Here is a 13,578-nt window from a genome sequence, read left to right as displayed (position 1 = left end):
TCAAAAGATGGATTCGTCCATCCTTGCTGTAAATCTTGGAACCTTTGTCCCAAATACAGGCTTTCAGACTTTGCTTCCGTTGTGGACTTCTTGTCCAAACTCTGACAGTTCCCGTCGTGGACTTTCAGTCCAAACACTCACTTTGAACTTTTGTCCCCGTTGTGGACTTACCGTCCAGAGTCACACGTGGATCCTCTCTCCTCTTTGTGAACTCACCGTCCCGAGTCTCACCTGGAACCTCTGTCCCCGTTGTGGACTTACCGTCCAAAGACTCCCATGGGACCAGGACCTTTGTCCCCGTTAGAACTTATTATCCAGAGTCTCACTTGGGACCTCTGTCCCCGATGTAGACCTTCCGTCGAGACTCTCACCTGGGACCTTTGTCCTGGTTGTGAACATTTTGTTCATCTTGCAAACTTGACTCTGCTTGCAAGACCACTGTCCATGCTCTGGTTTTTTTTCCAGGCTCTTTGCCCAGCTTCTAATTGTGTAGAACTTTATTACTGTTCTAGATCCTCTGAACAGCCTCTGCTCCTTAACTGATTCGTGCTTCTCTTTGTTGTTCCTGGACGCACAGTACTTATTTTTTTTATTTACTTCTGTCAGACTAGACTTCTTTTGCGGAGTTTCTAGTAGAGGGTTGGTCCGTTTTTCATGAGAGTTTGGCTGCACATTCCCACTGCGTTTCAGTTTGTTAAAAAAGTGGGTGTGGCGACTGAAAAACAATTTATTTATCTTTATTTAATCATAAGGAAGTGTCATTCAATTATGAAAAATCAAAACTCACTTTTACTTAAGTAGAGGAAGATCCTCTCTTTATTCAAAGGAAACACAGCAATTCCAATAAATTTTGGTGTTGACCGGCAAAAGTAATTAATCCTTTTTGTGCCAAGTTACTGTAAAAAGAGAGGGACCAGTAAGGTATTAGTCCATTATGATTCTCAAAAAGGCAGAGCCTTAGATTTATGAGAGGGGGGTTTATTTACCTTGTGTCTTTAGCAGATGTAATTTCACAATAAAGCGTCCACAAGATAGTTGATCAGTAACAGGACGACCGTCAAATTCTGGTTAAGTAAAGAACCAAACATTCTGCTTACAATGTATTGTGCTTTTTTACATTGTAGCTTCTTAGTTTTAAATACCTAATAAGTAAAGTTGTTTCATCGCATCAAAAATGATTTATATATACATTTTTGGTCATGGGCATCTGCAGGTTTGTTTTCAATGGCTTAACTCGATATACTAATGAGGCTAAGTTATTCTAACTGGTTGCCTCTACTGCTAAATAATACACCCACTAGTTTGTAAACAGATTTATGCCACTGTTTACTATTTATTACAACCGCCCCAAAGTGAAGGTTATGATTGCATTAAGTTGTAGCGCTCGATAGTTATTTACGATATTTGCAGTTCGTAGCCACCATTTTAACCTAGTCAGAAACATACATGATAGTGTGGGCATGTTAGAGACCGTTAACGTATTGCTGTAGCATTAGTTCAACATATAACTTTTTATCACCAAAAGTTGGGCTTCAATGAAAAGAGGCCTTGGATGGGCAGATAAGACCCAAAACGTCCTAGGACGAGCGAAAAGATTTTTGTTACTTACTTAGTGACAGAGAAAGAGGAAAACATCCGTCAGAGGTTCGCCGGACCACAAACAAATTGGGTTTAAGGCTTGCAACAATGTTGCCATAGTGGGGCTCGTATTTTAAAGCGTTCCTATTTTGCTCTGTTTTCGGCATCATCCACCTTCCACAGTAATTGTCGATGGGATGCTTGGAGTTCCGCCATGTCCTTCCTCAGGGTGGAGACCGAATCCTCTGCCTCTCCTATCCGGGTCTCCGTCGCAGTCCCCCTGTCGGATAACTTTCGGAAGTCTTGCCACAGCAGCGTTACCTCTGAGCCCACTTCTCCAATTTTGACCTCCAAGGCCGCTCTGGACTCCTGGATATCAGTTCTAGACGCTTGTATGGCCTGCATCAACCGGTCTGTGTCCGTCCTCACTTCCGAGGCTGCGTTGATGTTCTCGATTGAGTGTTGCGATGTCGCGAAGTTATCCATGGGCCCCTGTTTAGGAGGTTTGGGTAGTGTGTCTTTCTTCCCCATCTTTAATGATGCCAGTGGTGTTCCCTCTCGCGGATGCTCTGATTCTTGTTCAGTCCGGTGGACTAGTCGCTCCTGGGGATGCTGGGGAAGCCCCCTCGCTCTGCGCCTTCCGCTCCGAGGGTCTGGGTATTGCTGCCTCCCCACTCCACCTTCCCAGATTGCCACAGGTTGCACTCCTACCAGGTCCGTTTCTTCCCCCTGTCACAGCCCCCAGGTTGTCCCCTGCTTACTTTCTTCATGGAGTGTGATCGGTGGGTCCGTGCCGGCCAGTATCGATCCTCTGTGACCCCTCGCCGCCGGGCGCCCCACTTCCAGGTGTGGAGTCGGTCTCTGGTGTCTCTATAGGGCTTTAGTCCTGTTTGCGAGCGAGACTTTACTGGGGGAAGATGAGCACTGAATCCTCTGTGGGGTACTGTATTTGTTCCTCCGCATGAGCAGGGGCCGGTGCTGTATTTAGGGAGCACTCACTGTGGCTCACCCCCTCTGGATCTCCTCACCTGGGCCTCCGATGTTGTGGGGCTCACCCCCAGTGCCGCAGGAGCAGCTTGTTGACGTATTGGGCAGAGGGGAACCCTCGAGTAGTTTTCTGCCCCCTCAGACCCGCCCATGGGCCGGTGCAGTTCAGTGTCGGCCAAGGGGGGGGTCAGGTCACCCAGGTCCCACACCTGCTAGGCCTTCGATGTTATGGGGTCCACCCCCAGTACAGCAGGAGCAGCCTGTCGTAGCGTGGGGCAGGGGGACACCCCCGAGTGAATTTCCAACCGCTCCAAACCACATACGGGCTGTTGCCGTGCTGTCTCTGCCCCCGGCGTGTTGCTGATTGCCTCACTGTGTTCGGGACCCGGCCCAAGGCCCTTGCTGGGATCGTTGCGCGGCCTCGGCCGCCATGTTTGTAAAGTTCCCGTAGGGCGATGTTGGAGCCTCTATGCTCATACGGCGGCTGGAGTCCCCAGATTCCAACACCCACTCAGGATCCCGCGGTCTGCACTCCTGGACGCTCGGTCCCCGTCTCGGAGCCGTGAGGGATGCACCTCCGCTGCTCCCGATCACTGCCTCCTCACCTTGGTCATCATCTTGGTGAAGGGCAGCCGGGAGTCGGGGCTTCTGATTCCCGTTAGTCCAGTCCTGGAGGTCCCACCGGATGCCCCACAACACCTCCTCAGGGGTATGACACCTCGGCACACCGACACAGGTCCCGCCAGCCGTACCCTAGCGCCGGAGCCGCCTCTCAGCAACCACCGCCGCCATCTTGCCCCAATAAGAGTTTCCCGGGCGGCAGCACAAAGTCAATTTTAACGGGTATGTGGGGCGCTGCGCTGCAGGAGGGTCGACTCCACAGTGTCCCGGGATATTACCGCCGCCTTTGTAGGATTTTGGGAGTCGTAGGTCATGTATGTAAGTCGGATATCGATTCAGCTCTCCGGGAGCTCCTGAGCTTCACGTCCTAGCTCGCCATGGTGCCTGCCACGCCCCTCGACTGTGGCATATTTTTGACCCAGAATGCTCCGGTCTCAAAAAATCAAAATGGTGAAATTCTCTGCTTGGAGTGCAGGTCTTGCTAGTCTAGACCACAGGGGGTGTGGCTAATTTTTCCCTACACTCTCCTTCCAGCCCCTCTCCTGTTCTCACTAGGGGGGCTCTCACCTGACTAGGGATCAAGGAAATGGGGGCTGGCCTGGGTCCTGTGACATCTGTGAATCCACCTTTGAAAGATGGTTATCTCCCCAGCCCCTTTCCTGTCCCTGGCTTCTCCAGGAAGCAAATCTCCTCCCACCAAATGGCTATACTGTTTCAGGCCCAGGCCTCTTCACTCCTACTCAGGGAGCAGCTTGGCCGAGGCTGTCAGAGGCTGGGCAATCAGGAGAGGCTTGCACAGGGCTGCTTTAGGTAACTTCAAGATAGTAAGTTCTAAAACTACTTTCCTGCATTAGTTTTATTTAATCCGACCTTGGCATGTTGTTGGATTTATTGTAAATATTACTTTGCTACTTTAAATTAAGTTGCGAGCTACTTCCAATCAAAAATTAGACTTTATTAAAGTTTAATAACGCCTTCCCATGTTAGCCTATGTAGCTAGCAGCTCTAAAATGGGGAAAAATGATGTTGGTTGACTTTCCCCAATCAGGGCATATAAAACATTTTTATAATGTCCCTGCTTTTTATAACAAGGCACCCTACGCTTGGGGCACCTAGGCCAGACCTTATGGGTGACTTGCATGTAATAAATCGGCCGTTTTGAACTTTGAAAGTACTTTTAATTCCAAAGTAGAATTTGGACACTGTTTTGTTTTAAAACAAGCCTGCAAGGCAATACTGGCTTTAAAATTATTACACCAGACACCACAGCAGTGCACGTTTAAGTGCATTAAGTCCGCTCTAAACCTACATGCACTACCAGATACCAGGGACTTACATGTAGTTTTAATTTCACTAATTACCATATACCTTTTAAGGACAGAGGACGGACACTGGACCTGATTAGCAGTACCATGGGTACTTTCAGAGTCAGTAACAGCCAGTATCGATAAAAAAAATGGGGGTAATCAGTGCAAAGACAATAACTTTCTTACATCATGAATTTATATTCTGGCATGTATGATTTTGGTAGGGTACTCTGGATTCTACGATCTCATTGGTGAGGAGCAGGGAGTCTGTCACTTCTGAAATGGGCTTAGTAATTAAGACAAAGACTGAAATTGAGTTGTAAAGGTTCCAAAAACGAGTTTTTTACATTTTCAAAAACAACATCCGAATTATGAATTAATTTTTTAAATTATTAAAAACACCAACTTTGGTTGACCTGGTTAACCCTTTTGCAAACACCAATATTTTACAACATATGTGAATATGTTTAATAAAAAGTCCACACAGGACATTCCATGATGATTTCCTTATCTTACACATCAGTCAATTAATAGTGCTTTTCGAGAGAATTCTACGTGCTCCTGTATCGCCTTCTTCTTTACTTAAAATACCCCAAAACAGTCCCAGAATGCATCAATTATATTGATTGTACCAACATTTGGGATTACCTATACTGCATTGCTCTCAGTGCAATTTTGCAGTGACATTTATACCAACTAAAAGGCGCAAAATATTTTGCACTTTGCGAGGTGGTGTAAATGGCAATACAATTTTTTGTGGCACAAGCAGAATCTTTGAAAACAAGACTGGAAATACAAATGCACCAGCACTGGTGCAATGTTTGTATTTCTGTCCCGCAGTTATTATCTTTGCCATATGCTGGTTAAATTCAGTTAAAGTTAATGGTTCAAAGTTTACTTTACCTGCCTCAGCACCTTTAAATGCAGCAAAACTGAAGATAACTGGGCTCATGTACATATTGGATGGCTGTACTCCATTTCTGGGATCATTTATACTATTACATGTTCGGGACCATCTTACTTTACTGGGCAGTCCAGGACAGGAAAAAATTATTTTGGAACATTCGTCATGAGATTGGTGAACGGTCCGATAACACGGCTATCCCTCTGACTATCACCTTCGAGTCTCAGGACGAGCTCAGCTCGTCATGAGCCACGGTGCTCATGACGAGCTGAGCTCGTCATGACCGTTAGAACGCTCGCACGCTGGGCAAATTCCCCTGCTGTGCGAGCGTTCTAAAGAAACGGGGTGTGGTCATGACGAGCTGAGCTCGTCATGAGCACACGACCACCATGGCTCATGACGAGCTGAGCTCGTCATGAGCACGGGGGCGCTGTGCGCGCCCCCCCCCCCCCAGCACAGCAGGGGAATTTTCCTTGCTGTGAAGGGGCTATAAATAGAGTAGGGTAAATGTGAGTTTGGCAGGCAAGGTACTTGCCACATATGCGGTGGAGTAGCCTGGCCGGCAGGCACTAAGTGAGGCCCTCAATTGTTTTCATTCATACTGGGGCATCATCAACTCGTTGAAAACTAGACCCAGAACCTGAAGAACAAGAAAAATGGCCTTAATATTTTTGGACCTGATTTGAAGTAAGTTTGCAAATGTTTTTAAATGCACGACATCTGGGTATCAGCAACAGTTGTAGATTCTCAGGACAACTAATTAGTGTAACCATTTTCACAGACTGAATTATAAAAGGTGTACATTTCTGCAAGACGAAATATGACTCAAAGCGCACTTGCAATACCACTAGCAAGTTTCTGGCCATTCATACGGAAAACAAATCTCTTGTTGCTCATGACGAGAAAAAATACACAAGTGGATCAATGCTGGAAAAACTACTTGACAATAGTTGTTGAATAACCGTGAACTTTTTGGATGCTTCCCAGCTCAATATTTTTTGCTAATGGATTTAATCCTGAACGTCCAAAAAGCACCTTTGTAGGACATGTACTACACCATGCTGAAAGAATTATTCTCAATCTGAAAAACAGGAGTGAGATGTTGCTCTCGCAATTGCGTATACTGGAACTTCCAAGTTCAACTTATATTCACCAATAGTATTGTAAACCATTTCTGAATATACAAGTGGTGTTGGATCTGAAGGATCAGGGACGTAAAAACTCCTTGCATGTTTTCTAAATTGTAGCCAAGTTTGTCTAGTAAATTACTTTTTCCATATCAGATTTTCACTCTGTTTTTAACATAACCCTATTCACTAACCGTCTGTCTTCTTTGAAAAAATTAAACAGCTGATGGAACGTTTCACCTTGAAATCAATTTCCTTTTTCCGTTTTCATCAATAAGTAGCTCTACACACCTCAGCTGCTATAGAGAGTAAAGAAAAACATTGTTAATTTTCATTATTTTTTGTTGGAAAGTCGTAAATGTCCTCCTATGTAGTTGTGCCTGGTTGAAGTAATTTCCGACTTTAAACTCAATAGTTTTGGGAATGTGAAGCCCGTAAATTCACATGAGTACTCGAATGGAAGCTTTATGTTTTCATATATTGCTTAAGGAATAGACAAGTGTAACTCAAATCAGTGAATGCACAGTTTAATCATACATTGTCAACCAATGTCAGACTTGTCTTAAAGCCTACCTCAAAACCCTTCTGTAACTTCAAATATAGGCAGGTTTTGCGTAGATCTACAGTGCAATTGCACTGACACGTTTTGCAAGTGTTTACGTTCAATGGGTAATTTGACTAAATCTTCTCAACCTGCTGCAAGAACAACACACCTGGTCATATCCAGTAAGTCTTGCATTGGCAAACTAATGTGATTGTTATTTTTAATTTTATATTATTACTATATGCCACGTAAATTAAAAGTAGAAGATAAAAAATACACATAGCGCCACTTAAACGTTGTGGTCCTATGCATGAAATGGAAGTTTTAAATTAATACAAAAATATTCATTGCATATTGTTTTAAAAGAATGGTACTTGTCCGTCCTCTCCGGCAAGGGTACCTAGAAGGAGTATGTAAACCCTTCTTTAAATTATTATGTTCTATTGTCCTGGGATTATTGTAACCCAAAAACATAGTTTAACTACAGGGAGATGATTAAAAAACACAAGAAAAAAACAAAGAGTAAGGAATGGAAAACAAAAAGCGTTGGCAAAGTAAAGTTGTAGACAAGCAGTCATCGCACCGGAATGCGCTTCTTTTTAATGATCAGGTAAAATGCTGTCACTCTGAGTACAAGCTAGCTAATGACTGAAGTGGCCCCTTTCCCCTTGCTATTTGTTGTGGTGGATGTGAATGACAGTTGAAATCTAGCAGAAATTGTATATAGGTCAGACTTAAAAAGTGAAAAACATCCACTGCCTTCCTCACTAGAAAAGATATGCATTCCCCACGATTCTCTACACACTGTGTGACACGTCAGCACCCCTGAGTAGGACAGAATCTCTATGGATCATATTGCTCAGGGGCAGACTGCCTGCTCAGAGACCTGGAAGCCTTCTTCAAAAAGACCTCTAAGCCTTGTGATTAATCCTGAATGTCACTTTTACACCTTTATCCATGAAGTTCAGAATGACCACTCAGAAGACAAATCACAGGTTCAAATATTTACAGGGTTTTGATATTTCTGATGTTTACACAATAAGTAGGTTATCTATATAATGCAACATTATTAGCACCACCTTTTATCCCTATGATGAGCTCTATGTAATGTTCGCTCTTGGCAAAAATGGACATTGTCTGTTTGTTAGGTGGGTGCCACTGGCATATCAAAGATGGTAAGGACACTAAAGCTTTCAAAGAAAATAGGAACCCATGTCGGTAGTAAAAGGCAACCTCAATTGAAGTGCAATGGCACCATCATGCCCCTGGCCCTGGTGCCACTGCTCTTCATGCACTAATGATAGCTACATCCCTTTTGGTTAATTGCAATTAAAAACATTATTGTGGAAAGGGACTTTCGCACACGCATATTTGAAAAACAACAGGCAGGTGTAATTTTTCTTAGATTTAAAATCTATATTATTGTTGAGTGCTACCAGTCCACACCAGTAGTTTCAGTGTGTAATAATACTGTCAAGTTACAAGAACTCTAAGAATACAGCCTTTCATCTGGCACAACAGTGTCCTGTTTTCGAGTCTATCAAAGTGTTAAACAGTTGTTTTATTTTTGGAAACCAATTTCACAGGTGATTGCTTGTGAGCAGCAGATGGACACCACCTATGATGCCAGATGTGATGCGTGGTCCCTTGGCATCACTGCTATAGAGCTGGCAGATGGAGATCCGCCCTTGGCTGATTTGCATCCAATGAGAGCCCTGTTTAAAATTCCAAGGTACGCGAATCAAGCTATTGAATTTCTGGCACAGTATGTTGTATTACTAGAGTGGCAGTGGAATGTCTCTGTTTAAATTGAAGTAGTTCAGTAACATAACTGACTCCTGCAGAGAAACAATATCTGCCCAACCAGTCACCTTGATGGCATTTATCATGCAACCTTGTTAGGTTGGCCTGTTTTACTGTCAATTAAATATTAGCAATATTTATTATCATTATTGTGACATATTTTTCTGATGACAAACTCCACATCTGGATATTAAATTGTGTATTGTCTTAGCTGCAATTCTTCCCTGCTCGCATAGCTTTGTACGTGCTTTGCTTTTATTAAAGCTTTTCCTACCATTAACTAATCATGAAGGTTGCAACTAGCTATACCTTAGCCAGGATTATTTAAAGTACTTGTTCTTAAAGTGAAATATGATTACTGATTATTGCATTCATCGCTGCAGAGTTTTCGATAGTGCTTACTTGTTGACTAGTGCAAGGACCTTGACTTACTAGATGGGTAGAATACTGGTGACACCGTAGGAGTGGCCAGTCACACACTGACACTGGGCATTGTATAGTTCTTTATTTTACAAGAAAGGGAGGAAGGAGAAGTGATTGGTTGATCTACGGACACTGTTTACCACTCAGGGGAGTGGAAGGTCCAGTCACAGCGTGTGCCCGTATCGGCAGATACAACAAGGAGGGGTGCCGGACTGTTCCTAGGCGTGATTAGGGAAAAAGTTAATTGGCGTGACCGAAGGTGTAAGTGTAACACCCAAGGGCATCCATTTTGTTGGATGGATTTGCCTCACACACCCCGAAGGATGTCATGCTTCATCATCGGCGGTTGCTCCTCGTCGGGGAGGCGGTGCAATCCCCGACGGGCTCACCTCAAAGAGGGGCTCTTTGGCGGAGATCTTTTTCCAACAGCCTTATGGTGAGGTGTGGGTGTGTGGGCAGGGAGGTATGTGACGGTGAAAAGGCACAACACACACTGTTAGATGCGACCTCCCAGACTGTCGGCTTCACGACCAGAATTAAAGCCACAGCACTTTAGGGGCTATGCATGACACACTCGGAACTGATGACTGTGCCAAGTTTTTTTTTTTTCACTATCATCCTTCATGAGCCATCTACACTCTACCCCAGATGAATACACACCACAAGCTTCAAAACAAAACCGCCTAGAACATGCTAGGTCCATGGATCCACTCAGGGGTTAGGCTACATAACACCAGTCTAAGATGGCCGCCGCAGTACTGATCGGCATCATATTTGATAATAATGTGCGACCAATTATTATTTTTTAACTCTGGAGCGAAACCCGGCTCCCATGGAACATAAGCTGCTGATTTATGGGTGGTAAACAGTGTCCGTAGATCAACCGATCACTTCTCCTTCCTCCCTTTCTTGTAAAATACCTGAGCACGGTCTACATTTATGGGTATCCTAACTCTGCAAAGCGGTGCGCTATTCAGCGTCATAGCCCCCCCGTAGCTACCGATCGACTAGTCTAAGATGGCCGCCCCGCGATCGGCACAAACCACGTGACACGCCGATCGGCGGAGACGCGCGATCCGTGTTGATTCGCTGCCGCCAGTGTAAATAACCCTCCCCGCCGAGCTCCCACATCTACTCGAGCTCGGCGGAGAAGGGTAGGTCACGCAGCGAAGGCACGAGAGATTAGAGGTAAGTGCTGTAGCGGGACATTAGGGCTCTAGACCAGGAGTTCCATGTGGTTTTAGTCACTGCCCATTTACTAATGGTTGCCTGGCGGTTTGTTTACCTTGACCCCAGTTTCAACCTAAGGACTCATCCTTGATGCTAGATCCCGCCGACCCCTCAGGTGGCTGATAGTTCTTGACAGTTTGGTGAGTCCACAATGTTAATGTGTTAAAACTTAGGCTCTTTTAGAGTCAGTGTGTGTGCAACTCTTCACCTATTCACTTTGATGTTATTATGGGTGTCCTCCTCGCGTTTAACTGATGCAAAAACACATGGTATGAACCCAGTTTTACACTTGAACCAGGACAGCTGCTGCATATCTTTATTTTAAAACCTTTTAAACTTTTTATTTAAACCTCTTCACATGTCACAACAATCCACCTCACCCACTCAGTGATTGTTCAGTGTTCCACACTATAGACACTCGGCATACATCACCACTGAGGCATGCAATGACTGTTACTTGAAGCACTAGTACAGCATGCCACATTATTCACAGGTCTTTCCCTTGGCGTGACCTATTCTGCTACCTGCAAATTGTTTATAATGATTGTTGTTTTATCTCCTTTCTATGTCTAGGCATAGGACAACTCCCACAGAGGTAAACACACACAAAACTCACACATGACACCAGCATGTTTTAGATCACCTTGTTAAAGGTCCTGATGAATCGCGGGCAACTTTTGCCCACAGCGAGAAACATGTCGACCGTCTTCACCACTAGCCCCATCTAGGTTCACCTGACCTTACTCGTTGAGTCCTAGTGAGCTAGCCCCCTGGTTTTAATTGCAGCTAGGGACCCCCTGAATAAAGTTGATTCCGGTACCCTGAGCTACATTTTAAATATCCCTTTTCACCGTCACATACCTCCCTGCCCACACACCCACACCTCACCATAAGGCTGTTGGAAAAAGATCTCCGCCAAAGAGCCCCTCTTTGAGGTGAGCCCGTCGGGGATTGCACCGCCTCCCCGACGAGGAGCAACCGCCGATGATGAAGCATGACATCCTTCGGGGTGTGTGAGGCAAATCCATCCAACAAAATGGATGCCCTTGGGTGTTACACTTACACCTTCGGTCACGCCAATTAACTTTTTCCCTAATCACGCCTAGGAACAGTCCGGCACCCCTCCTTGTTGTATCATTGTATAGTTCTGCCATCAGTGCACTCACTGGTAAAATGTTTGAGCATCAATGACCAGAAACGTGAAGACAACTAATGGCACAGTATCAATAGATATAGTTGTTGGGAAACATGCTCTGGACACTTGGCAGATAAAATTCCTTGATTTGGGCAAATGTTTGAGGAACACACAATTCTGCGGGGCTTTTGAAACTGCAAATTGGTTAGCCCCAGTGGCACCCTTCTGATATGCCCTAAGAAAGACCTTGACCTTATCTCACCATATAGCCTCAAGGGGCCCCCTTTGACACTCTCAAAACAAAACCTGGTTGATGGCAGCATTGTTACAGCATTTAAGGTGCAATGGTTAGAACCAGAGGAGCTGCCAACTGGAATTCACAAGTGCATTCAATTCAGAGACTTGGGCTGATCGGAACCCATGAGCATTATGAGCATAACCGTTGCAATAACTGATCACACTTGCTGTGTGGCCGCATCACGAAATTACTGGTGAAACTTGTGTTAGTGTTGCTTGTAGGTATTCCCATTTTCATTGGTAAGATGATGAATGCAAGATGCACAATGGATGCTACTGATGGAGAACAATTCCAAACCCCACTTCTTCCTCTTTCGTTCTTTGTTTACGGTAGTATCTAGGGGAATTTGCAAGGTTTCCTGCCAGAACCAGTTCATAGTAGGGGTACGTGGTCATCTGCATGTAGTCATTACCGCTGCATTGTATTATGTGGAAAAGGCCTTCCTACTCACCTCCCGGAGGAGAAAACCCATTTAACAACTTGAATGCTCTGGCTCTTTGAACCTCAAGGATGCAGGGACCATACAATAAAGTGGATTTTGTCCAAAAGTTTCAACATATATTCAAAAGCAACTTTCTTCCAGCTTGTTGAACTTGTACCGGACCTGCATTGATTCAGTGGCTGATCATAATTCCAAAATGTGAATCTGAATGCTGCATGCTTCCTTCAGGCTAGGAAACAGCCTGAAAGCTGCTGCTAACATTGTAATTGTCTGTCCTCCTGCTGCTGACTATGTCCTCATGGAAGTCCCTAGCCAGTTCAGTGAGTAAAAATAATCCCAGAGTGTTCCTCGTCAGCGCAATTAGCCTATCCAAACTTAACTATAATGTATCCTTCATGACTGGCTTCATTAATATCAAATAACAAATTAATAGTTCATCCAAGATAGACCTACCAGTCTAATCTTCACATTGAAACCCTGGGACCACATCCAGCCAGACTTAAAAAGTCTCAGTCGACTTCCTCCTCATGTTTCCATATAATTCAGCATGGCTAGCCTCATCCATAAGGACGTCTGGAAAAGTGTGCCACCTATCTTACATCTCAGTTTCAGAGGTCCTTGTATCTAGAGACTTCAGAACCAGACAGGCCAATCATCTTGTCAATCCAACTGCCAGGAAAGTCAAGTGCATGTGAAGGAAATTGTCTTCACTGCAGGGCTCTTAAATTTCTATGGTCAGCATCAAAAATGACGAGAATTACTTAAAGAACAAGCTGAAGATCCACATTTACAAATGACACCTCTTCAATGACATTGCTCCTTTAACGTGTCGACCCCTCCTCCTGACCCTCATTCTGTCTTCATTCTGTTGCATGCCGCTTGATTCTAAGACATTATGAAGCAATCCTGTTGCATGAAAAGCACCATGCTAAAGCTTCAATACAATACAATAAAAATGTGTTTGAGCACACAATTGTGCTTAAGTGTAAATAAGAGGAACTTACATTTTATTGAACTTTAACAGAATTACAGCAAGACGTTTAATACAGTGCTAGATGTTTGATACTCATCGTTTGAAAAAATTAAAAACCTAGTATTGATCAGAGTAACCGCAAAAGACATATTCAAATATAAAAATAGTTAAGATCGAATTCTGTAGTGGTTTGTACCAAATAGCAC

At 44.4% G+C, this 13,578-nt stretch overlaps 1 protein-coding gene across 1 annotated transcript in view; it reads left to right on the top strand.

Annotated features, from left to right (window-relative positions):
* Positions 1-13,578, top strand: part of MYO3A (myosin IIIA) — a 1,386,887-nt gene that overhangs the window by 237,679 nt on the left and 1,135,630 nt on the right. Inside the window, exon 7 of the mRNA XM_086939966.1 lies at positions 8,655-8,800. Coding sequence (XP_086796092.1) covers positions 8,655-8,800 — 146 coding nt within the window. The remainder of the gene's footprint in view (positions 1-8,654; positions 8,801-13,578) is intronic.

Source organism: Lissotriton vulgaris, chromosome 10 (assembly GCF_964263255.1).
Source record: "Lissotriton vulgaris chromosome 10, aLisVul1.2, whole genome shotgun sequence".
NCBI classification, from domain to species: Eukaryota; Metazoa; Chordata; class Amphibia; order Caudata; family Salamandridae; genus Lissotriton; species Lissotriton vulgaris.
The sequence above is the reverse complement of the archived record's forward strand: the minus strand, read 5'-3'. Positions and strand labels throughout refer to the sequence as shown.